The sequence below is a fragment of the Pteronotus mesoamericanus genome, unplaced genomic scaffold (assembly GCF_021234165.1).
Source record: "Pteronotus mesoamericanus isolate MK-2021 breed Mesoamerican mustached bat unplaced genomic scaffold, CSHL_Meso_final contig_78, whole genome shotgun sequence".
NCBI classification, from domain to species: Eukaryota; Metazoa; Chordata; class Mammalia; order Chiroptera; family Mormoopidae; genus Pteronotus; species Pteronotus mesoamericanus.
Window position 1 is genome coordinate 20265835 of NW_026555258.1, and position 26043 is coordinate 20291877.

The window sequence follows — 26043 nt, forward strand, 5'->3', positions numbered from 1 at the left end:
GATCTAGAGATTAGACATAGAGGAGGAAGCAGGGGACAAGATTAGCTAAAAATATGAATTTGGGACTCAGTTGTAGTCACCAAAAAGCCCTCCCGTTATTGCCACTTATGAGTCTAAAAGTTTAGATGACATTAACTCTCCATCTATTTCTGTACAATTCAGTGATGAGCACTGCTTTGCTAATTATTTATTTGGAGATGAGGCCTTTAAACCATGAATGAAGTTCATGCTTATTCAGAACAGTGCTTATGTTCTGTGCTCAGGAAAGAGACCTGGAAAAATCTCCATCCTAAACTGATTCACTCCTTCCATTGTAAATTCCAGGGCATACCTTCAGGCACAGCTGGATCCAGGTAGTCAAAATCATACTGTCATCAGAAGGCTACGCCTCTCTACCTCTTGGCTCTGCTTCTCTTTGTTTCGCCATCATCCTCAGGCTTTCTCCACATGGCATCAGGGTGGCCCCTCAACAGGCAGCTCTAGGCTTAACACTGCTGCTTCCCAACAATTTCAACAAGAGCTCCAGGGCTGACCTTCATTGGCCTGGCACGAGTCACTGCCCATTCTTGAGCCTGTAACAGGTCTCTGGGGAACGCAATGCTCTGATCGGCCTGGCCCGATCATGTGCCATACCTGAACCAGTGGTGGAGTCAGCTTCACCTAGACCATGAGGCTTCTGAGTCGGGGTGAAGTAGTTCTGCATGGTAACGCAAAGGAGGAAAATGGGTGCTAACTTGGCAGACACCCCTACGCAGTCTTTAATTAGTGATTGTTATCCTTATTGTGAAATGATAGCAGACAGATTAAGTCAACATTTTTTTTTATTGTCGTCAAATTGGTACACAACATTATAAATGCTTCAGATGTACACTATAATTCAATATTTGTATATACTACATAAAGATCATTACTCTAATTACCATCCATCACCATGCAGCTGATCCCCTTCATCCATTCTGCCTGCCCCCCCAAAGCCTGTATTTATTTGGAAGTGCAGAGAGGGCTTTGTGGTACATAGCACAATCTCAGTAAATGTTTATGGAAAGAAAAATTCACAAGGGAGTAAATAGTAACATACATTAAAATGTAATCTTGTTCTATGGGACAAGAAAAGGAGTCAGAATGAGGGCACACTTTTATTGAGTCTAGGAAATGAGCCAGGAAACAAAGGATAGGGATAAATGGCACTTTTCTGAAAGGAGTCCCTTAGAGACAGGGCAAGGGCTGTTTAATTAACATGTGAAACTGCTCTGGAGGAAGGGAGTGCATAAGGCACTCTCTCCAAGGTTTGCGTTCAGAGTAGTGATGGCAGGCGTTCATGAGAAGTTCTCAGGAGCCTGCTGAGACGGGTGGAGAACGGTAGCCGGACTTTAATGAGGAGAAGGCAAGAAGGGGATTTTGGGGATCCAAATATTGCCCATAAAGTTGAGGAAGTCAGGCTACTACTTCTGACCAAGGAAAGGACCTGGAATTTAGTGTAGATCCTTTCTTGAGAATGTCAGCCCAAGATGGTTCTAGAGAGAAACACAGATGAAATACTGGGGTTTCTGAATTATATAGTCTGAGGACCAAAAAGCTGATAAAAGTGTGATTGTATTGGCAAACAGGTATGTGTCCACTTCTGGCCCATTGCTATTGAGCAGAAAGGCCTGAGAAATGGCAATTAACAAGTTTAAAGGGCTGGTTATAGGGTTCAGATAACAGGGTTCGAGACTTTCATGTCAAAAAAGGCAAAGATGAACATACATAACACTGTGAGCAGACAAAAATGCAAACTTGCGCATCAAACTAGACTTTCTGAGCTTGAAATCTGGGTCACGTGAAGTTTAATCAAAGAAAGGCCTGAGCCTCTGTTTTTCCTCCGTGTGATGGAGAAAACAGTATTTAAATCACTATTGTGATGAGGACTCAATGAGATCAATTAGGTGACAGTGTCCGACACAGAGGAAGTACAGGTAAAACTAAAGCAGCGGGGAATCTCCAGGTGATTCCTGATGACGTGATACTGTCATCACGGGATCTGGCATCAGGCGTCAGGAGTGTGAGTACAGCCTCCACTCCGATGTTCATTTTACCCATCTCTAGAAGGCAACAACAATCCCCACCCCTCAGGGCTATTAGGGCATTGAAATGAGGCCCTGGATTCATTCAACAAACGTTCATTGCATGTCTACTTACCAGACAGCATGCTGGGTGCTGGGTGGGGATACAATGACGATTAAGAAAAAGTTCTGTCCTTAGGCTGTGTTCCTTCTGGAATATCTAGAGGAGAATCTGTTCCTTACCTTTCCCAGCTTCTAGGAGCTGCCCCTGTTCCTTGATTCCTGGATGCATCACTTCTGCTGCCATTTTGTCACATCACCTGGGACTCTGACCCTCCTGCCTCCCTCTTTCTTGTAAGGACCCTTGTCTTTATGTGCGTAATTAGGCCAATCCAGATAATCCAGGATAACCTCCCTTCCTTCAACTCCTTCGTTTAATCACATCTGCCAAGTTCCTTTTGCTATGTGAAGTTCTGGGGGTTGGGATGGGGGCATTTTTGGGGCGGGGGCATTGTTCACTCTACCACAGAACTCTTGGGCTATGTAGTAAGAAATGGGCTATCCTTACCAGGAAGCATATTTAGCTGCCTTTGAATACCGACTTGCTGGTGGTATTCTGTATGTCCAGTCTTGTGGGGAGGGGAGCAGAGTGGGTATGTGAAGGCTGATTGCAGGTGTCCCCTCAGAGTTAACTATCAAACAGTCACACATTAGACTCCTGTAGAGTCATAAAGGAAACAAGTGAGGACACTATGCAGCAAGTGAGGATACTGGCTGCTGCCATTCAGGAGCTCTGAGAGTTTCGGCAAGGATATTGCTTCTAAGCTCCAAACCACACCTAAATCAATGGGGATAAATAGAACAACCTACAAGGGCTGGAGTGAGGATTAATGAAAATATCATCCCTGAAATAACCTGAGATAGTGACTCATCTCAATAAACACCTTTTTTTTTTTAAATGCCTCCTGAATTCATCTCTCCCTTTTTCTCTGTCCCTTTGGCTGTGGCCACTACCCCTGTCCAGGTCTCTCAGATACTTTCATTGATGCCAGTCAAGCCACATGCCTCGCCCTGGCAGCAACAGCTCTGAAGACCTGCACAGGAGCCCCTATTAACCATGAAATCTGGAGCAAGGCTTTTAAGTTCTCTAAGCTTCAATTTCCTCCTTTGTCCAGTGGGGATAAAATTGTCTATTGAACCAGGTTGTCCTGAGGATTAAGTGAGATGAGGAACAGAAAGGGCTTAGCACAGTGTCAGGCACAGAAAAAGTAGTGTTTGTCCTCTCAAGAGGCCTGACCTCTTTTCAGCCTCCTTGTCTTGTACATTCCTTCCAGCAACACTGGACAACCCACTTCTCCCCGAAGCAGGCCCTGAATTTGTACACCTGAGAGGCACTATTTATCAATGCTTCTTTCTGCCTCCAATATTCCCAGCGTGTCCTATACTATTCTTTCTTGAGCCTCAGTTCTCTGTTTCCCAGTAACTTGTTCAGCCTTCACTAGCCTTCCCCGTCGTGTACTTAGGCATGCCTCTGCGTCAATACGGGACACGGAACACGAGTTCCTTGAGGAATGGAGCTTTTCTGCGCAGCAGGTTGCAAAAGTACTCCCCCTTCTTGCCCGGCCTGTTTCCTTATTTGGAATGAGTCCATTGGACTGGAATGGCTGAAAGGGCCCTAATAGCTCCAAGACCTTAAACTGACAGCACTTTAAGCAGCAGGGATCTTGTAGATTACCTGGCCCACCCTCTCCTTTTCCAGAAGGGGAAATTGAAGGCCCAGGAGGGCCTTCACTTAATGGTATTCTCTCTCTGGCCTCCCGGACAAGCCTTCCCAGAGGGCATAGAGCCCTGTTTTCCTAACTAGGCAAGGGGAGACTCTCAGGCGTCTCCAGGGCTCAGGACGCCGGAAACACGTGTGTGCTCACCTACGTGTACACACGTGAGCACACCTACAGCAGCAGGGGGCGCTCGGGCCAGCAGGGGGCAGCACAGACCCGGTTTGCAATTACCGGGCGCAGCCCCCAGGGAGGAGGGCGTGCTGCAGTCCCGGCGGCGGTGGTGGTGGTGGCAGCTGGAGGTGCAGTCTCCCAGGTGGGAGGCGGGGGCTGCGGGCGCAGGAAAAGGCGCCCGGGGAGCGGGCGCTCAGCGGGGCCTCCTCCGGCCCCGGGCGCGGCGAGGCGAGAGGGAGTGAGCGCGCCGGGAGCACGCAGGCGCCCTGCTCCGGCTGGCCCTCGGCCGAAGCCCGGCGCGGGAGCAGCCCGCAGCCCGCCCCCACGCCCCCCGCAGCCCCGGACTCCCGCGGCCGGCCGTCGGGAGCGACCCCTCAGCAAGCGCAGGCCGCCGGCGCGAGAGAGCGCGCGGCGGCATTGGCGGGACGGCTTCGGGGCTGCCCGGAGCGCGCCCTCCCGCCCGCGTCCACTCGCAGGCGGTGCTGGCCCGGCCGGCGCACCCCGCAGGCAGCCGGAGCGCGGCCTCGGCCTCGGCCTCGGCGGGAGCGAGCCCCGGGCCGCAGCCCGCGGGAGGCGGCGCGGGCGGCTGCGGGCACTGACGGCGTCGCGGGGTGCTCCCGGGCGGCGGCGCAGCGGCGGCGGCGCAAGGGGCGGAGGCAGGGGGCGCCCCCAGCCAGGATGCTGCGGTTCCTACGCCGGACCTTTGGCCGCCGCTCGATGCAGCTCTACGCGCGGGGAGCTGCAGGGCGCGGAGCCGCCGGGCTGGGGGACGAGCGCGACGGGGGGCCGCGGGGGGGGCCGGCCGCCGCCGCCGCCTCCTCGCCGCTGCCCGCCGCGCCCGGGGGCAGCGTGTTCCCGGCCGGCGGAGGGCCCCTGCTCACGGGCGGCGCGGCCGTGCACATCTCCGCCGCCGGCGCCGCCAAGGCCACCCTCTACTGCCGCGTCTTTCTGCTGGACGGGACCGAAGTGAGCGTGGACCTGCCGGTAAGTGACGAAGCGGGACCAGTCGGGGGAACTGGCACCCCGCGACCCTTGGGTTAGCCCCCTTCCTCCTATGCTTCCCTCTGGGGCGCTCCCCTTGTACCTTTCCCCTCCCCCATCTTCTGAGCGTACTCCTTAACCCTGTTCCCTCTCGAGCCACCCTCCCCGGTCTTTTGGGGCCCCATCCCTGGCCCGCGCCCCCTCCTTGGCATGTTTCGCTGCTGTGTTACACCTTCTGTGGCTCCCACCTCGTCCTTTGGGCCACCCCTCCCTAGTGCACCCACTCCCCAAGTCTTAAGTCCCCGCCCCCGACGCTGGTGACAGGTGTACCCCTTCGCCCCCCAGATTCCAGCCGGGGCCTTCTTGGTGCAGGGATACTGGTTAGAAAATGTCAAAGCAATGCGGGGCTGCCGTGGCGTGGCCCGCTTGCCCCCCACCCCGTCAAAGTCGCCACCAAACCTTGATGAGATGGCAGGGAGAAGCCCCCACGCCTGCTGCCCGGCAGGTGCCCAGCTTTGGGAGGGAATAAGGGGACCATATTCGTTCTCTCCTCATCCCCTCTCGGTGTTCCACCGCCCCTTCCCCATCCCAAAGAGCCCCTCTGGCTCGCATACTCGCAGGTGGTTGGGCGACTTGGGAACTAACTCTAGAATCGACTCTCTTGAACCTGGCCAACTTTGAGCCCGCAGAGCCCTTGCTTGGGCGCCGGCAGTCGGCCCCGGGGCGTCCACGGGGCCTGGCGCGCCGGACTTTACCTGGGTCTACGTGCGTGGGGCCTCCGAGGCACCCCGGGGTGGCGGCGGCGCCCAGGCTTGAGTCCCCGGCCACCCGCCCACAGGTGGTTGCACCCCGCCCCTCTCCAGAGGAGAGCTAGGCCGGCACTGCTGTCCCCGCCAGGGATTCCAGCTACCAACGCGCCTTTCTAGCCTCTAGGCGTCTTTCCAGCCTAGGGGGCAGATCTGATCAAATCAAATCTGCACATTAATGGGGCGCCTACTGTGCACCCGGCGCTGCGGCAGACGGTGCCTTTGGGAATCTTTGGGTGTGACTGAGGACACAGCAGCGATTGAGCTTTAGATGAATGTTATAGGTCTTCTCGTGGGTTTTAAGGGCGGGGAACATTCCCGGACTTCCAAAAAAAAAGAAGCATTTAGGCCTTCCGGGGTGGGAGAAATTCACTGGACTTCAGGAGAGAACTAGGAACATTGTGAGGATTTTAGATGGGAAAATCAGAGCCTGCCTGGCCTGGGGTGTAATGCGTCCTTGTGTAGGTTTAATTTCGAGACAGTTTCAATTTATGACAATTTTATTTTCGTGGCTCTTAGTGCTCTCTATAGGATATCATTTTGTTATGGTAATACCCTTTTGGGGTTTTTTTATTCATGGAAAAGGAGCCAACATTCCGATGCTTTAGAGCTGTTGTCTAAAATAGCATTAAAACGCCGCTGCTGCTGCCCAAGATTGAGGCTCTGTAGTTTTTATTTAGCCGGGAGAGGAGGCCCGAAGAGCCAGAGAGCCGGGAGGAGTGCACAGGGGAGCCGGCTGCCTCTGGAGCCCGCAGCTTGTGCCTGGAGAGGATGTGGCGTATTTTGCATCTCTGATCTGGGAAAGGAATGCTCTCTTTGGGAACTTTGACAGTGCTCCTTGCTGATGGGGTTTTTTCCTCCTCTGTTCCCTGGGGATGGTTCATTTATAAAATGCATTGCTTCTGTCAGGTTTGTGGTACAGGCTTAAGTGGTGTTTCTCACATGAAAAATGTAAGCTGAGTAAAGTGCATGCGTAGTGAATAGACCCAAACAGGTACACAAATGAACAGGTCAGGGCAGAATGCTCACTTATTACAGCTGGGGGAGCCTTTGTGTGTGGGGGGTGGGGGGTGGGGGGTGGGGGGGAGGTGAATAATTTGTATCCTGAAACGTTTCTTCACTTTATAAAAGGCTACTTGACCAAAAAATTCACCTAGTTTTCTTATGATGATGGCAGATATTTAGATGCTTTAAGATGTGATTTAGTGAACCTCAAATTTTATTTATACACACACACAATCTCTATCCAAAAGCAAATAAAAAGCAAATAAAAAGCAAGTGCTGTCTTGGGTCACATGAGCCCTCAGGAAGGAAAGATAAAGAAGAGTCACCCATGAGCTCTGATTTAAAGATTTGGTAGGTATCATAACTGCGTCTCAGTCTCCTAGTCTTCCTAGATCAGAGTTTTAGTTCTTGTAATTCTCGGGAGTTACGACATTAGCGCCGGGCAGCCAGATCCCTGTGAACTTGTATAACACGTGGGCTCCTGCCTCAGACCCATTTCACCAGACTCCCTTTTTGCGCCATCCTTTTTGGCATTTGGCCCCTCTTGTCAATATGCCCCTTCTCTGTGTCTCTGTGTCCCTGGATATTGACCACTTCCTGGGCTCCCCGGTCGCACGGCTGCCAGTCTCGCGGATGGGATTTACCTTTGCCGTATCACTCAGCTGGATTTTCTGTCTCCAGCCACTTCCACAGGCGCTTGCCAAGCTAACTGTGGCTCCTTTGTAATTAAAATCCTCTGGTGGCGTTAGCCTCAGTCTTTGTTAAGCATACTAACAGTGGTTGTGCATCGTCAGAAGCCATTTTTTTAGCCCTGGCCCAGACACTCGCGTTCTGAAATTGCCTCGTTCAGTCAACATTTACTAGGCATCTCCAGTGTGCCAAGCGCTGTGCCATGGACAGAAGGGAGAATGAGAGGTGGCCTTGGGGCTCTTGGGAAACATACCATTTTAATCCAAGTGATGTTATGTCAAGCTCACCCAGACAAGATGCTGGGGATGGACAGCCTGGAGGAAGTGGGAGGACTTCCTGGAGACTTTGACATTTGAGATGATAGGATCTCAGATCCAGTGTCCCTTGTGCATTTTTCGAATAGCTAGTGTGTCACATTACTTCTTGGCCAGGCCACAGCCCTATAGCTATGTCTGATGAGGGGAAAAAGCAACTGTGATTGTCTTCTCCAGCGATCCTCTTCTGACAGGGCCTGGAGACCCCTTTGGCGGGGTGGGCTGCATGCCTTAGCACCTCTGCGGGGGAGATAGTTGGTGGTTTCTTAATCCTTGATAAAATGTGAATTAAAGGACCTTTTTTTTTTTTTTTTAAATCCATCTATAACATGCAGCCTAACATGGGTTGGCTTTACAAACCAGCTTCCAAGGGAGTCCTTGGCTCACCGTACCAACCAGAATGCCACTCTGAAACATTCCTCCTCAGAAGAGCTGCTCTTGCCTTAGAAGGTGCCTCTCCTTGGTTAGCCCAGCCCTCGGGTGTGGTCTGGTCAGAGCAGGGCAGGACTCCCTCAGCCTCCTCTAGACACTTTCCTTCTATTAATGCGGCTGAAGATCCCATTCGTGTGCTTGGCAGCGGCACCCACTGTTGACTCATATTAGCTCTCTGTTGACTAAATCCCTGGCACCGCTCTTGCTCGTGCGGCTGTTGCTCAGCCCCGTCTCCCCACTCCCCTGCATGCAGTCTCCCAGCAGCTCCGTGCGCAAAGCTGTTAGGATGTGTGGTTGGCTGGTTAGCACTCCCACTCTGCCTTGGAGGGCATGGCTTTGTTGGCCAGTATTGCAGTTGGCACAATTGGTTTCATTGTTTCTGGAACTCCACGTTGACTCGCGGTGGTACAGTGCGAACGGGAGTTTCAGGGTTAGCAGAGCCATGGTTGAGTCTTGCCGGTTGCCTAGGCAGCCTTGGGCAACTTAAGCTCTTTGAGCCTGGATTTTCTGGTCTTTAAAATGGGGATGGTGGGAGGATTATGTGACAAGAAGGATACAAACAGCCTCAGTAAATGGCAGGGTGCTGAAGGGTTGCTGCTTGGTTGTATTCTTACGTCGCACACTTCTTTGGCCTACAGATAAGGATTTGGAAAAATTTCCGGTAGTGAACATTAAGCTGCACCAGGACAGTTAAACATGGCTCGGCTCTCCTTTATTGGAACTTGGAAGTTAGATGTAGTATGAGAGACAGTTTTTAAAAGTTTCGCTTTGGATGAGCAAAGTATACAACCCTACCCCCACCCCCTGCCCCAATTCCCTACCCCAAACAGAGAAATGCAAGATTTTAAGATTTTACAACTGGAACTTCTGATCCAACAAAATATACGTGATGCAACGTAAAGATCATATGCCTTTTGAGGAGTTGAAAGGGACCCTAGACAGCACATATCCTACCCATTGTGTAGATGGGAAACTGAGGCCTGTGACTCTAAAGTGAGTTACCTTTAGTTACTCAGTGAAGAGTTGGATCGCGCTACTTTGGGAACGCTGATCATCCAGCTTTTGGGTGAGCGAGCGTAGGATCAGTGGTGGGAAAGCAGTCTGACCCCTCGTCCGAACACAGGACCATGGCGGGGTGGGGTGGGGGGATAGGTTTCTGGCAGTTGTAAGTAGGACACAGTCCCCTAAACAGTGGGAAACTCCAGCAAAATGGTTCTCTAAAACGTCAGTGTATGCAAAGTTCATCTGGGATTTTTCTTTTCTTCTGCTAAAATTCCCAGAATTTCTGATTCAGTAGTTCAGAAAGCAGGACTATTTTTTAAACAAGTACCTCGAGTGGTTCTGATGAAAGTGTTTTTCTGATGAAAAACACCGGCCCCACCATGCATTGAAAACTGCTGGGGCGGGGTCAGTGGGGGAGACTCAGGCCGGCGGCTGGACGGGAGACCAATTATGCTGTTGCAATAGTCCCGGTGCCTGGCGACAAGGCCTGGCCAGGACAAGGGGCAGAGTGCCAGAGCAGTGTGCAGGTGGAGTCAGTTGAGTGTATGGGGGAGGAGGGGGGTGGAGGCAGACTGGCGTCTAGCTGGGAGGGCAAGGGTAGCTCACATCGGTTGTGAGAAGAAAGGAGGGACCATAGAAGACACCCCACAAAATAGGAGAAGGCAGCTCCTCATTTCCCTCTTCTCCCAAGGTTCTGGCTGCCGTGAGCACCTTGCCTTATCCCAGGTTACTGGGTGGCTGGCTTTTTCCTGCCCCCGTGGGCCAAAGGTGTTCAGCGCTCAAGGTGGCCCTCCAGCGTTTACCCCACGCCCACCCCCTCCCAGCCTGTGAATGGGACCATGGGGAGGAGAAGCTTTGGAAACCTCTATGTGTCCGGAATTTGTATACTTTTTAAAATCCCTTTTTTAAAAAAAAAAAAAGAAAGAAAAAGAAGGGTTGGAGAGGTTGTGGATGGTGAACATCCTTCCCAAATGGGATGCAGGTACAATCTCTAACTCTGGTTCCACACGTGCTAGAGAGTCAGGATCAATATGGGGTCGGGTAGGGGGAGTCTGTCCAGCCTCCCCAGTGTGGGGAACATGACCCTGCGCTGGGTCCAGGGCTGAACAAATATTAACTCACTAAGCACTTGCACGTGCACAATCTCATAATCTCACTGAATTTTGTCTCTGGCGCACCACTGTGGAGAAGGCACATGTCTGTTTAATTTTGAAATAGCAGAGGCGGGGGCAAGTAGAACTTCCGCTTAAATTCTTGCTCAGGGACTTAGAAAAAAATTCACTGCGTAACCACAGCAATGCTCCACCTGGAGGAGAATTGTCCTGTTCGGGGCCGGGCCCCCTGCCTGCCTCTTCCATCCGCTCTGGCTGGACAGAGCCGTCTGTCCTGCAGGCAGCTGGTCTGCCTTCCTCCCCCGGCCCCTGGCAGCTGCCTGCGGGCAGGGTCGGCTGCTGATCCCTCTTGGTGTTTTTTTTCAGGTCGACATGTGCTTCCCTCCCTCACTTTCATTTCACACTAGAACAAGCTTCAAGTAGAATGATTAGAAAATGTGGAGAAGCAAGAGAAGACATCATTTAAATATCTCATCAGAAATAACCACTGTTAAATTGTGGTGTGTATCCATCTGTACCTTTTCCTTTGGTTTTTCCATATAAATATGCCTTTAAAATGGTGACTCGATATGGGTTGATGAATGTCCCTGTCCCCACTTTAGCACAGTTCAGTAGGAACCATACACAGACCCCGATTGTGTTTCTCTTTAGGGTGGGGCCCTCACCCCCTTTTTACGTTCTCTGGGACCCTTAGCTGGGGCGGAGCATCCCCAGTGGCCATGTGAGCCGTGTGCTGCCTGCTGCCCTGCCTGCGAGAAGCAAGCTCCCCATCCTCGGAGCCCCTCCCTGCAATCACCTCTGATGCCAGCAGGTTCAAGGTCCTGCTGCTGTGGCCGCAGAGTCCCCTTGCGTGTGTTCTGAACACGTGACTGGGGGCGGTCACCACTCTCGTGCTCTCCCAGGGTTGCCCGCGCTCTGCCACCAGCCAAAGCCGACCTGGCAGAGGTGGGCTGCGCCCTTGCAGCCTCCCAGGTGTGTCCCCAGCTCCCTTCTGCAGCCTCTTTGGCTTCCCTTTAGAGCCGGATGTATCTCACTAGTCCCACTTGATTTTAATTTCGGGTTTTTTTTAATTGTCTCCCCAACTGTTTTTGTTTGCCCATGGTATATTTTCTTCATTCGGCAAAGGTTTATTGAGCCCTTATGCTGCAGTAAGCCTTGGGGAGGGGTTCAGGAAGGATGAGGTAGTTCCCATCTAGAAGGGGAGACTGTAAATAGGTAACTCACCAGTCACCCTGCATGAGCGCGTAGTGCAGGGGGTGAGCAGCTGACTGCGGCGGGTGGGACGGGGGGCAGGAAGGGAGAGGAGTCGGAGAAGGTTCGATGCTCCAGGTGCCACCAGGTTGGTCCAAAGGCTGCATAGCAAGTTCAGCCGTTTGATTTGATTTGATGGGAAGGTGTTGAGGCACAACAGACGCAAATGCAGGGAGCATGGGAGCCAGAAAACCTCCTACCCTGGCTCAGGCTCCTCGGGGTAGGGGAGGATTAGGAGCCCTGGCCAAGACCCTGAATTTTAAAATACGAGTGAGGAAACTTTGTAGAACAGGAGTGTCTTGAGCACTTAGTAAGGGCCAAGGCTTGCAGACCATTCTGCCCGATACTGTGCTAAGTGTTTAAATAATTGTCTTGTTGAATCCTTACAGAAACTCTGGTGGTGGTTGCGGTTGCCATCCCTGATTTGTAGAGGGGAGAAAGGGCTCAGCAGACAGGTTAAGGAACTTGCCCACGCCACAGAGCTGCAGATGGATGCTTGGACAGATCTGTGGCCTGGGAAGGCTTGTCTGCCGTCGGAGCGGGGATGGGGGCTGAGCCTAGCCCCCATCCTCCCTGTCCCCCAACCCCGACTTCCCCGAGGGGGATGAGGACCCAAGGTCCCGAGCCTCAGAATGTAAGTTTGCCTCAAGTGCATTCTGCATTTGATGACCATAATTTGTCAACATTCCGGTCAGAAGTAGGCTGTTTTTTAGAAAGTGCTTAATAGAGCCACGTTAAAACTATCACAAAGAAGAGCATTTTACATATTCCCACTCCGCCACATAGTAAGTGGCTGGTTTCACTTTGTTCCCTTAAATCTTTGTGCTTTCGTGTATTTTTGTAAGCACCGTGTGCATCCTTACCCTCCCCCCGCCCCGCCACCCAAGCCTTCCTGACACACTTCTCGCCAGTGTGTTGCCCTTTTTGCTTTTTATGCTTATTCTGAATTACTTAGATTCATCCCTCATTCTGTGTGTGTGCGTGTGTGTGTGTGTGGGTGTGTGTGTGAGTGAGATGTGACTAATATCCATCTCTATTTGTCTCTTGGGGTTGGAGGTTGATAGCAAAGCACCTGGTATCTTACCTTATTTATCGGCAGTCCTACCTGCAAGGCTGGCGGAATCTGTGAGTTATTTCCCTTAATTGCCATGTCTGGGAAGGTCTTATTGTCCTCTTTATGCACCGTCTCACAGATGGCCTTGGGCCACTCGGCTAGTTAGTAAGTGTGGTGGAGCCAGAGTGGAATCTAGGTTCCCTGACTCATTTTCCAGTGCTCTCCCCGCCAGCCCATGCTGTGCATGCCCAGCCTTCCTGGGGGACACGTGTGCCCCTTGCGACTCCCTGGGAAGGTTGGAATGCTTTGTGATTCAGAAGATCAGGAGTTCATACAATAAACCCCTCGTCTCTCCTGAACCTCTTTGCTTTCAGCCTCTTGGCATTTGGGCATCTGCCTACCACTTCTCAGCCTTTGTTTTGCAGGTTCTTTCCCCCAAAGTCCTCACTTGCTGAGTGCCCAGCCTTTTCTTTTTGAAGTTAAGAACTGGAAAATGATACCCCAGGGGTCCTGGGCCACCCGTGGGATCATCCCGAGCCTCCCTGTCTCGCAGCACTGAGCTCAGCCCCAGCGGAGAGGCAGGAGGACAAGGACTGCCTGGCTCTGCAGGTGCCTGCGGAGTCCGCATCACTCAGCTCTGCCTCTCTGGGCCTCCTCTGTACCTGCTTCGTGTCCTGAATGTTGTTGACTGTACCTATCTTACAGGTGCTCAGGCAGGTGAGGAGGCCTGACGATGCCTCTCCTTTACCCTGCGCTCTCTGTTCAACTGCACCTGTTTTGAATTACGGATTTTTAAAACTTGGGGTAAAATGTAGCATACAACTTACCATTTTAATGTGTGCAGTTTAGTGGCGTTAAGTACATTCACGTTGCTGGGCAACCATCACCACCATCCATCTCCAGAACATGTCCATCTTCCCAGACTGACACTCTGAGCTCCCGAAGCACTAACTCCCCATTGCACCCCGCCCCCAGCCCCCGGCAACCACCATTCCGCTTTCTGTCTCTGTGAACTTGGCTATTCCAGGTGCCTCATGTAGGTGGAATCAATCGTACAGTACTTCCGCGCTTACGTCTGGCTTCTATCACTTAGCATGATGTCTTCCAGGTTCATCCCTGTTGTAGCAAGTGTCAGAGCTTTATTCCTTGTTTATGGCTGAATAGTAGTCCAGTGTATGTATTTATCCATTCTTCTGAATTATGGATTTCTGTGCTGGTCTGGGCCGTCCTGACTCAGTCCTGCCTGTTCATGAGTGGCACCGCCATTGGAGGCTTGGATGAACCCAGCCCTTCTTCCTGGTTTTATTCTTGCCATTCTGGCATCTGTCCCTTGGGACTCTTCTCTGGGCCCATCTCTCTCCCAGGTTGTCTGGCCTTCGCTTTTTCCCCTGATATTTTTGTCTGAGTTGCTCAGTATTGGCAAGTCCTCTGTATAGCAGATTTTCTCAATTTTTTAATGATGAAAATTAAATACAAAAGAGTGCCTAGAACATGAATAGTGTAAAGGAAATAATAACAACGAACATTTATGTCCCCACCACCCAGCTGAAGAACAAAGAGCATCACCAGGCTGTTAACCTCCCCACCCTCCCACTTCCTGAATTTGTCTTTCGCCCTCTCCTTTTCCTGGTGGTTTGCTGCCTATGTGTGTTTCCCTAAACACTATATTGTTAGTTTTGCGTGTTTGTGAACCTTATATAAATGGAGTTTTCACTCAGTACTGTGTCTGTGAGATGCGTACCTGTTGATGGGGTAGCTATAATTATTCCATTGCAGAACTCTATAAATAATGTGTCCTTTGTTGATGGATATTGGGGATGTTTTCAGTTTGGGGCTGTTAGAAAATTATGCTGCTTTGAACCGTCTGGAATTGGTCTCCTGGTGCCCTTATACGAGCAAGCGTTCTTCCGGGGTCTGTGCCCAGGAGTGGAATGGCGGCAAGTGGTGGGCAGAGCCCTTTAGGGGTGTTTGAATTGTTCTTCCCGGAGTCCTGGTAGCATGTTAGAACGTCTGCTGATCCATCTTCTCCATCACTTGTTTCGGTGCAGCTTCTCTGTTTTATTTTCCAGTCTGATGGGAGTTAGGGGAACTCCACATGGTCTTCGCTTTTCCCTGGTTATTAATGGGCTTGCCTATCTCTGTGCCTGCTTATGAACCATCTGTATTTCTTCCTGGAATACGTAGTCTGTGATTTTTACCTTTTGTTTTTTTTTAAGCTGAATTGTATTTTTCTCTTGTGTTTACCTCATTCCCTCCTCGTCGTTAGGAGCTTGTCTCCCATACCACCTTCCTCTTCTGAGGCAGTAACCTCGACGGAACCAGAGGGAGCCCTTCTCTTTAAGGCTTCAGATCCATATGCTCGCAGGCCTTTCCTCACTAAGGAGGAATTAATGCTCTGACTTCAGTTTTGCTGTGAATGACCTGGAGTTACATGCTGCTGGTGGCTTTTGGTGAGCCAAGTGCAAGGTCTGTTGTGTTCACTTCAGTTCTACAGTTGGTTCAGGGAACTGGTTTTATTTAAAGCCTCTGAGTCAGGGCACACAGAACAATAAGAAAGGCTTCTCGTCCTTAAGAAGCTTTAAGTGGAGATAAGTCACTATACCTGGTGTGAAAAGTGCTATAGAGAGTTTTAAATAAGCTCAAAGGAAGGCCTAAGGTGAGGAGAGTGGAGGGAAAAATGCATGACCTGGAAAATTTCAGAGAGAACAGCAGGAGACCCGCTTTCCCAGTGGCCAGATGGGCATATGTTAAAGCACTGAGCCTTGAAATAGTACCCCCAGGAGTCCTGCTCCTTGCTGCGGACGCTGCCAGGGAGGGAGCGCCCATTGGATGGGGCTTTGAAAAGTTTGAAACTCCGTCTTTAAAAAGTTTTCAGTAGGTTTGTTAAAAACTGTCTTTTCTTCTTCTGTGTCCACCTTCTTGACCCTGGTTTGGAATGTCTCCTTGACCTTGGATTCTTTCTCTTTCTTACTCTACACTTTCTGGGGGGAAGCCCCCAGTGAGCCCTTCCCATCTCACGTGGATGCAGCTGCCCGCAGACATTTCAGGGAACTCAGATTCGATGAACACTTCAGAGAGACAGGAGACTGCGCAGACTGTAGGGCTGTGGGGACCACTGGGTTTTACCTTGCGAGGAGCGCTTGGAGACCACATGGTCCGAAGCCCCATTCCGGCCGGCAGACTGTTCCTGTCTGCCGCAGAACCCCCGCTGCTGCGCCGTGCAGCCAGCTGCTGCTCACCTGTAGCAAATGAGCAGTAATTGGCGTGTAATAAGAGCAGTTTCCTGCACGCAGCCCTCCAGGCTCCTACTCCCAGTGGCGGAGTGACATTCAGCAATGCCTCTCTGCCTCTCCTAGACTCCCCCAGCTCTTCTGAAAGCGCCCTGTGGTTCTTCCCTGGCCCAGAAGAAACAGGGCCCAGACCCCTGCCCTTGAAATGGAAGCGGGCTTCCCCCAGGCAAGCCCCGAGTGTGAGGGCTCATGAGAGGTTGTTGACCCGCTGCACATTCTGGCATTTCATTTTGTTCCTGTTTGCCGGGGCCTGAGACCCAGGACCCATGCCACCTGCTCAGTCATTGCAGTCTGTGTCCGGTGGCTTCAGTGGCAGTAGATGGTCAGGGTGCAGACTGGCCTGGAACTGGCCCCAGTTTATGCCCAGAAGCCGGCAGTGGCAGATCCCAGGGGATCTCCCAGGATGAAAGCTGAGCAAAGGAGATCTAGATATGAGATAGTTTAATGGGAGAGCGGGGGACCCAAGGTCAGAAGTATTTGTTCAAGATACCACAGTATTCCACATAGCACTTGTTTTGCTTTGAAACCCGGAAGTATTGCATTTAGTTTTGCTCTAAAAGCTGTGGTGGATAGTTCCTCTTCATTAAAGAGACCCCCAAAGAAAAATGCAAAAATTACTTCCCATTTTCTGAAAGGGAAAGAATTTAGGTACTTGAATTACTGCAACATTATTTATCTTAGTAACTCATTCAGTGAGTAAGCTCTTCCATGAATATGGGTTTTCTGGGTAGTTATGGTTGATTCTGTTTACTTACAAAACCTGTCTTATTTCAACTACTTCACTAACTAAAAAGTGGCAACAAAAACTATGGGTCATCTAGTATGTGTAAGGCCTTACGAGGAATATGACATTGTCAGAGGTGTGGGCTCTGCTTAAAAGGAACCCATGTGGGGTCGGGTGTGTAATCCTTCCTTAACTGCATGCATCTTGCCAGGCCCTCTTAAAAACGAGAATGAACAACTTTAACCGTAATGCCTGGCAGAGTGACTTGGGCACCATTGAAGTGGGACAGGGGAAGCCGTGGGGGGATTCCTTGGCAGTGGCGGTGGGTTTCCACTGGGCATGGCTTTGGCGGGGGTGGGGGGCGGGGGAGCCGGGGGTGGTGACTGCTGGGTTGATTTTCATCTTGAGTGGCAGAGAATTGCCAGGTGGAAGAACAGGGTGACCAGCCTCACTGAGGAAGGCAAGGGGAGGCTCTGTTTGGAAACAGAATGCAACTTGTGGGGTGCTGGGGCAGGGGAGACAGGGAGGGAGGCGGCGACCATTTGGAGTTCAGCTCTGCAGGGTGACTGAACCTGGATGGTCAGGCTGAGAGGCTGTTGGCTGCTGTGTGTGTCTGAACGAGGGTGGTACGGGGCATGGATGGGAATGGCAGGAACAGTGGCGTTTGAGGACTTGGAATCCAATGGGTCTGGTGGCTGGATTTAGGAGTGGAGTTGATGGAGAAGCCGAGGCGTGACCCCCACGATTTATGCATGGCAGGGTGCTGAGACTGAGAACCTGGGATGGAGCAGCAGCAGCAAGGGGCCCTACCGAGTACCCTATTTTTTCGGTCCTTGGTTTTCTCAAGATTGCAAATATAAGATGTTTTTGATATTTTCTTTCTTTAAAAATTTTTTAAAAATTGATTTGAGATTGAGAGAGGAAGGGAGAAAGAGAGAAAGAGAGACGAACGTCAATTTGCCATTGCACCTATTCACACATTCATTGGTAGCTTCTTGTATGTGCCCTGACAGGGAATCAAACATGCAACCTTGGCATATTGGGATGACGCTGTACCCGGCTGAGCTACTCGGTCAGGGTTGCGTGTTATTTAAGAGGTCCTTCAACTGGTATAAGCTTTAAGGTGCCGCAAATCCTGGATTCTCTCCTGGTTGTGCTTTAGACGAGGCCAGTGGGAGGGTCCAGCAGGTCAGACACCTGGAGAGGAAGTCTGGTAAGGGTTTAAATGCAAGTCATGTGTCACAGGGCCAGCTGGGAGGCTGGAACCCAGGGACAAGACGCTGACGTCTATAGACTGTCGAAGCTTGTTTTCTGGGTGGCTGCTGCCTGTGGATGATCTCAGCTCCCAGAGTCCCTGAGCACGGGTGCTAGCGCTCCTGTCACTATTTACAGATGAGAAAAGGAAGGCAGCCTGTAGTCTAGGCCACTCGCCTTTTGTCTTCCACACCTGAGTGGGGTTGACGTTTTCAGGGCAGCAATAAGAATTTCAAGAGCAAATAATGAAGAGGCTCAGGCATATACGGGGTGGGGGCGGGGGTGCTGCTGTATACACAGAACCAAGCCAAGGGCCAGGTGGATACCAGTCTGAGTCAAAGATGCATCTGTTTTCTTAAGCAACTGCCAGCTTAGCGAGAAGATAATGTCTTTTGCGTTTGCAGAGATCTCTACAGCTGTTCAGTGCTTTTACCTAGTTTTCTTGCTTAATGAGCCAGGGCAGAAGACGGGAAAGAAAGGTGATGTGCCTCGCATCTCAGGGGACACTGAGAGTCAGCTCTTGTTGGTCAGAGCCCTGGGATGGGTGTTGTTGCCCATTTTAGGTGCAGAAACTGGTATCTGGGACCTGGGGCCCCGGGAAGAAAGCAGCACTTGAGTGATTCATTGAAAATCATGGCTCTGAATGCCAGTGTGGGTCGTTTTACTCTCAAATGTTGATTTCAAAGCGAGAGCTGTCCCCAGAAGGGCGATGACGACGCACGGCTCTACAGTTCAGTCCAAACTGATTTTTAAAACTCCTCTCTTTGTATTCATGCTCATTATGCTGAGTGAAGTAAACCTGACCCAAGGTTCATTTGCAGTTCCATTTACGTGTAGTTCGAGAACCAGCAAACCTAACCCGTCGAGCAAAGAACTGAGGAGAGCTGCTCAGCTGCCGGGGAGCACGGAGGGCGGGGACGGACAGGCTTGGGCCCCGGGGGCTTGGTGGGGAGACGGGAATGTGCTGATTGGCATGGGGTGTGGGTTGCAGAGATGTTTCCATCTGTCAGGAGGGAACAGCTCAGATTTGTGCATTTTGGTGTCAGTAAATTTGCCACCATCCCCGAAAAAGATATGTAAAAAAAAAAAAAAGAGTGGAAGGCCGGGGCGGAATGAATAGAGGAGAAGATGACAGAGAATGTGAGTAATTGTGAAGGCCGAGCGACAGGTGTTTACTACACTTTTCTATTTTCTTTGGGTTTGTTTGAAATTGTCCACAATAAAACGATTTTTAAAGGAAGAATGTACCAGATGATCTTCGTTCATTCTTCCAGGAACCCCGCCTGTTTGCCCTCCTGGGAAAAGGCCGGCTCCGTGGCCCTGGGGAGGTCCCAGCCACCCTGGCCACGGCCTGGGCTTCTTACTTTCTACTGTTTGGTGGCCATGAATTTTGAACTTTGGCTCCTTCATACTGGCACCTGTCATCACCCTGTCCTTTGGTGTTCTGTCCTTTTGCCCCCTGTCCTTTGGCTGTCACTAGGATCTGGGAATGGGCCCTCCCACCCCTTCCGCGGGACTTTGGCCACCCCACCCCCACCCCAGGCTAGTGAGGCTAGTGCCTCCTTATCTCTGACTCCTCGAGGCCTCTGTGATTCCAAGTCCTCGGCTGGGCTGTGAGTGAATCCACAGAAGGTGAATTCACTTGGGTCTCATTTTCTTTCCGCCACCTGTGTGCCTTTGTGCAGAGATACAGGGTCCGTGAATGGGAGGGGCACCGTCCCCCCGTCCCCACGCAGCTGTAAAAAAGTCTGTGCTGTGTGATTCCAGGCCAAACAAATCTGCGGTACCAGTGGGAGGGAAGGAGGGAGGGAGAGAGGGGCAGAAATTGGGGAGACGCACACAGGGGCTTTTGGGAGGCGGGTAATGTTCTGGTTTTTGACCTGGGTGGTGGTTGCACGGGTATGTTCATTCTGCCAATTCCTTGAGGTGTACACACGTGGCCTGTGCACTTTAATCTACGTGCGCCCTGTTTTAATTAAAAAATAAACTAGACGTCTATAAAAGGCTTTTAAAAACAGTCACATTTCATGTTTAAAAAATCCAAATTTGTAGACTTTCTTAAAAAATCGGAAGATCTTATCGCACCGTCTGAATTCTCATAGAGCAGTGGGCCGGAGCAGTGTGGGGGCTGTCCCCCACTCCTCATGACCCCTTTCACTCGTGGGGTGTTCCCTCTCTGTGCACCAGCATAAATTTCTCAAGTGCCCGGTATGTGGGTGACCCCCTACAGGTTTTCCTCCGACTCTGACATTCTGTAGGTCTTTTAGAAGGTATTCGGGCAAGGAGATTCAGCGCCTGACTCAGCGGCAGTCTTGTAGGAGTACCTGTTGGCATGGATTTGAAGTCCTTCGGTATACTCTCGTCTTGTGTGAGAAACCATGCCAGCTGAATCTGCCCTGCTTGAACGGGGGGAAATGGGCATCCTCTTACGATTCACCCATGGCAGTGAAAGGCAACAAAAAATTACGTTACGATAGATATACCTAGGTGTTTCATTCTGTTAAGTCATTTCCTGTTTGTGTATTCTGTTTTGAAGAAACATTCCGTAACAATGCTAGTTTATGCTTGGTATTCAGTTGTTGCTTTTAAAAATGCACATATGATTGGAAACATTTTTTCTTAGTTAATGAATGAGGAAAGGCTAACTTTTTGTGTGGTGAACTTGCAGGCAACATTCTTCTTGCAACAGCTCACACTAACTAAACCACATACCCCAGGGGAATTATTGTGATAATTCCGTCTTTACAAATCCAAGGGTACAGAGAGGCTGTAAACCTCACGCCCTCCTTTCTCCATCTGAGTGTGCCATTCTCTGCCTCCTTGAAGGAAATGTTTTTTAAAAAGACTACTGACTCACCAAAAAGAGAGACAGAGAGAGAGAGAGAAAGGGGTGGGGTAGGGGGAGAAAATAGAAAAGAGAGAAGAAAAATCAAAGGCCAATCATAAAAAGACAGCTTTATTTGGATACCCCCATCCAATGAATGGATGGTGGCGCCTCATTTATAGCTTTATGACCTTAACTGCCAAGCTCACCATAGACAAGGTTACAGGTTTTATGTGCTTTTCTACTCATTAACCTTTTTGGTACTCTTATATGCACACAGAGCCAAGTAAATAGCTCTAAGCTTCTGTGCCTTAGCCCTTGGTGTGATCACTGAAAGTACTAAAATTCAGGCACATTTGCCAGCTGGGTTCAGTGTGCCCACTTAAGGAATCCCAGCCATGGGTGGGGCCCATGAAACTTGGGCTCCAGGACTGTGCCATGGCTCAAGCAGCAGCCAGGCTGTTGGGGGACAGGCCTCACCATCGATTCAGCCCCAGGAGCACCATGCAAAGTGTCCATAGGCCGCCTGCTACCCAGCAAAGGCTCTGGATCTCCAGAGGGATGCGGTGGGAAGTTCTCGGAGCTTAGAGTTGGAGGTCCTGGCGCACCCCGGCCCTGCGGGGAGCCGGCCGTGGCCGTGCCGGATGAGGCTCTCTGCTCATGTTTTCATCTCAGCCTCCCTGTCCCTCGGGGGGAAGGGGCGCCATGTTGTCTCCCCTTTACAGGCAGGAAACAGGCTCCGAAAGGTAAAGGTGCTTCGTTGGGATCCTGTTGTTTGTGAGTGGTGGAGCCCAGACACACGCCTGGTCCTAACTTGCCTGTGTTAGTTCGGGCTTCTGTAACAAAATACCACAGAATGCGGGACTTCGACAACAGAAATTTCTTTTCACACAGACCTGGAGGCTGGAAGTCCAAAATCAAGATGGGTTTCCTCTGAGACCTCTCTCATTGGTTTGCAGACGGCCGCCCTTTTCCTGTGTCCTCAGGGGGCCCTTTCCCTGTGGGCAGGGGTGGGGTGTACACAGTCAGGTAGGATTAGGGCCCACCCTAGTTACCTCATTTTAACTTAATTACTTCTTCTAAGGCTCTATCTCCAAGCATAGCCACATTCCGAAGCACTGGAGTTTAGGGCTCAATTTTGGAGGCAGGGCAGGAGGGGGGCACAGTTCAGCCCATAACACTCCCCTGTCATTTAGACCCCACAGAACTCATCTTCCCCTATGAATGGGCATGCTGCCTAGAATGAGGCCCCTCTGTCAGGAGGCATGTTCTGTGGGCAAAACCTGGTGTCCTGCCCTGTTAAATCTATTTTTCCGTTTCATCCTCAAACATTCTTCCCAGGTAAGAAATTTTCTGACACCAAACTCAGCCTAAGCAGAGTAACCGAGGCAGGACTCCGACCCCCTAGAGCCCGAGCCTTCAGCCCCTGCCTCGTGGGGTGTGTTGCCATATCCGGGCTGTGCTTTCGGAGCTGGAGAGGGCTCGGCTGAGATAAGGGGCACAGTCCTGCCAGGGCTGCACAGTCAGGGAAGCTTCCCGTGTGCAAAGTAGCACGGACCTGCCTGACTTTGCAAATGTAGCCACATACCAAGTTGCAGGATGGATGGGGGACTTCGTCCCCTCAAAGTTAGTTCCCGCTGTTCCGGTCTCTTGGCTGGGTTTTCTGGTAATTTGTTGCATGTTTACTTCTGTGGAATTATCCGCTTCCAGGACTGCACAGAGGGGGAATCTGAAATCTGGCTGCAAAACATAATTTGTCGATTTATTTTCAGGACGGCCCTTCCTCCAGCAGCTTGTTTCAAACTCAACCTCTGGCACCAAGACATCCATCATTTTAATTGCATGTTACTGTTTAGTCAGGCACAAATTGGGTTTCATTTTGTTTTTTCCTTTGTCCCGCATGGTTCAGGCTACTTATTTTATTCCTGGTCAACCATTTAAAAAAGCCAGAAATACTTCCCCCAAACCAAGTGCTTTTTATAGTCAGAGTTTTTAACATTGCAGTTGCTGTGGGGTGGCTCTTTTTTTTTGGGGGGGGGGGGGGGGGGTGTTGTAATTTTGGTTCTTGACCTTTCAGAAGCAGGGACTCTAGGCTTGTAATCCTCCAAAAGAAAAGCGTGTTGGTCTCAGGGTCTGAAGGCTCACATTCTATTCCAGGCTTTGCCATGGCTTCCTGGCCACATGAGTTACCTCTGGCCTCATTTTACCTGTCCATAAAATGAAGGACTTGAATAATGCTGATTTCTAGAATATTCTTACTTGGTAACTTGGCTGCCGAGTAGGGCTCTGTACCAAGCCCTGGTCCCGGTGGCTGCCTGAGGATGTCCACTGAGGAGCTTGTCCTGTTCCATATCAGATGTTTTTACTCTGCTAGGTCACAGGTTGTGGTACTTAAGTTCAAGGTTAAAAGTCAATCCCGTGTCCCTCAGAAATGTTCTCAGAGATAACATTTCAGTTTCCGTGAAATTTGATAGGGTAGAATGTTAATTTTGACATGCAAAGCTTAAAACATTTTAGCCGTCGTTGCTAGCGAGGCTTGCTTGCTTGCTTGCTGTAAAAGCTCGGTATTTGTGACTGTGAAGTTGGGCGCCAAGTACAGTAGGGCAGCCCCTTTAGAGGCTGCACCAAGGATGGGGACAGAGATGAAATGTGACGCAAGGTCCTGACTTGGATCCCGACGGAGGTCTGCGTACTGTGTTTTGTTTTAGTGACGTGGAAGAAAACGAGTTGTTGACCCATCGGAGTCATTTCCCCCGCTTGCGGCCGCAGCACTTTCATTTTCACTGTGGGCACAGCCTCTGTCCAGGCTGTGGCTCAGATGCCGCGAGACAGGCCCAGGCCCAGGCCCGGCTGTGCCTCGCCCCCGCCCCCCTCCCCCCACAGCCTGGGAGGTTTCCTTTACGTTCAGGTGCACAAAACCGAGAGAACAGTATAATGAAACTCTCATGTACACAATACCCATTTGTTACTTGCTTTCTGGAGTATTTCAGAGCAGCTCCCCAACAACTGGTCATATAACCTGTTAATATTTAAGTGGGTATCTTTTATATACAGATACACAAACACACTGTGTGCATGTGTATAATAGTGCCATTATCAAACTCAACAAAATGAACAATGAGTCCTTAATGTCATGCAATGCCAAGTCCTTGTTCTGTTGTCCCCAGTCATCTCAAAAAACTTTTCATGATTGGTTTGTTTGAACCAGGAGCCAACTGCAGACCACACATTGCATTTGGTAAACAGTGTCCCTTGAGTCTCTTTTAATCCGTAACAGTCTCCTCCTCTCTTTTTAGTACAATTTATTGAGTTCTTAAGATGTGGTTGGTGAATATTCCAGCCCTTGATTTTAATGTCTTTCCCTGAAACAGCATTAATGGCCTTCAAAGAATAGTGTTTTGGTTTATTAATCCTTTCAGGGTTTTTGGGAGAATTCGTGTATTTATTATTCTGCTTTCTTATCTCAAGCAGGTGATACTGAAATTAGTATCACATTGTGGGGATTTCCTAAGAAACATTTTTTTTTAAGTTGCAAAAAGCTTTTCCATGCACTCACACACACGCCACGCACACGTGCTGCGTCTGTGTGTATATGCGATTTTCATTCCGGTTATCTTGTGTTGCATAACCAACTCTCCCAGTGCTTAGTGCCTTAAAAGAACAGCTATCGTCCATAGCTCCTGGATTTGGTCGGTTAAGAATTCGGGTGGGGCTCAGCTGGGAGATTCTTTCGCTCCTCATGGCACTGACCCAGGTCGCCCAGGAGTGCTCCGTTGGAAGGTGGTGTGGTGTGGAGGGGCCAAGGTGGCTGCTCCGCATGTTGCACACCTGGCAGCGATGACTCGAAGGCCAGGCTCAGCTGGGACAGTCAGTGGGAACATCTGCTCGTGGCCTCTTCAGCAGCGCGCAGCCTCAGGGAAGTTGGACTCTTTACCTGCTGCCCGGCTCTGCCCCTGAGCAAGCAGCCCAGGAGAACTGTCACCATACCTCAAGGATCACAAAACGTTACCAACATTATCTTTTTTTAGGTTGAAGCAGTGCCGTTCTCTTCCCGAGTCGAGGGAGACATGAGGAGACCGTGCAGCCCCCATTTGTAAGCGCCCCAGTTTAAAAGAATAACGCTAAAACTAACACCTTAGGGACTTGCCACCTGGGACCTTTTTTTTTTTTAAATTATTTTTAATTTATTTATTTTTCCATTACCGAGGACATGCAGTATCCTTTTACATTAGTTTCGGTGTTTACACAGCGGTTAGACAGGCATGTAATTTACAAAGTGACCCCCCCCCCCCCCCCGGGAGTCTGGTCCCCACCCGGCACCACACACAGTTATTACAATGTTATTGACTCTTCCCTATGCTGTGCTTCACATCCCCACAACCATTCTCTAATTACCAATTTGTAACACCTGGGGCCTTGGATGTGCCTGTGCCTGTGTTTGGCGGCAAGCTGGAGGCCACTGGGGTGGGAAGCAGCTGCCTTTAGAGGTCATTCAGGGCAGTCTCCTGCCCCTGTTCCCCTTCCCTCGGGGTGGAAGTGGACTCAGCAGGGCGGAGAGCAGTATGACAGCTTGCAGGACCCGCCTTGCCTAATCATAAAGGGACATGGAGGGGCTCCCAGTCTGGAACTCTTAAGAGGAGCACCTTTGTGTTAGGGGTGTTGTTGGAGAGTCTGTTAATGTCCTTGACGGTTAGTGTAATATATTAAATAGGCCTGGTAGTAGTATCACCAAAAAAATTGAAGTGTATTCCACATGGGCTGTTTGGATGTTTCCTATTGAGAGTGGGAGGTACAACATTGGAAGTGTTGGGTGAAGCCAGTTTTCAGGGCAGCCAGGCCCCAGTAGAGGTAGGTGTCTGGACTTCATTCAGCATCTTGGGGAATGAATGGGAAACCCTCCCTTAAACTAACTGTTGAATCCCTTGTGTTAGGTGTGCATGGAAAGAACTAGAAGGAGGGAGAAATTGAGGTCACTGGGAGGTGTTACATATTCCATGTTGATTGAAAGAAGGTTCACAGAGGATCGTGGCCAGTGAGGTTGTTGAGTTCTCACTGCAGCTCTGGGAGGGAGATGCTGTTAAAGGCACAAAATGAGAGCTTTGACCCTCTTCTCTGCTAAGATGTAACTACAGCTTGGTCTGAAGACTGTTTATCGACAGAGGCTGATCAATAGTCAGTCAGTAATGCAACATGAAGTATCAGTGTTTTAAAGCGATCTCTCCGTTCTTGGAAGGCAATGTGGCTGTGCTCTGTGGTACATTGGTGAAACCTAAGGTTTGCCTGCCCAGACCTCTGACAGGTCAGCGAAAGCCC

At 50.5% G+C, this 26043-nt stretch overlaps 1 protein-coding gene across 3 annotated transcripts in view; it reads left to right on the forward strand.

Moving 5' to 3' along the window:
* The first annotated feature begins 4669 nt into the window (after nt 1-4669).
* Nucleotides 4670-26043, forward strand: part of EPB41L4B (erythrocyte membrane protein band 4.1 like 4B) — a 116324-nt gene continuing 94950 nt past the window's right edge. For all 3 annotated transcript variants that reach the window (XM_054584554.1, XM_054584553.1, XM_054584552.1), the window contains exon 1: nt 4670-4975. In XM_054584554.1, the coding sequence (XP_054440529.1) occupies nt 4670-4975 (306 nt within the window). The remainder of the gene's footprint in view (nt 4976-26043) is intronic.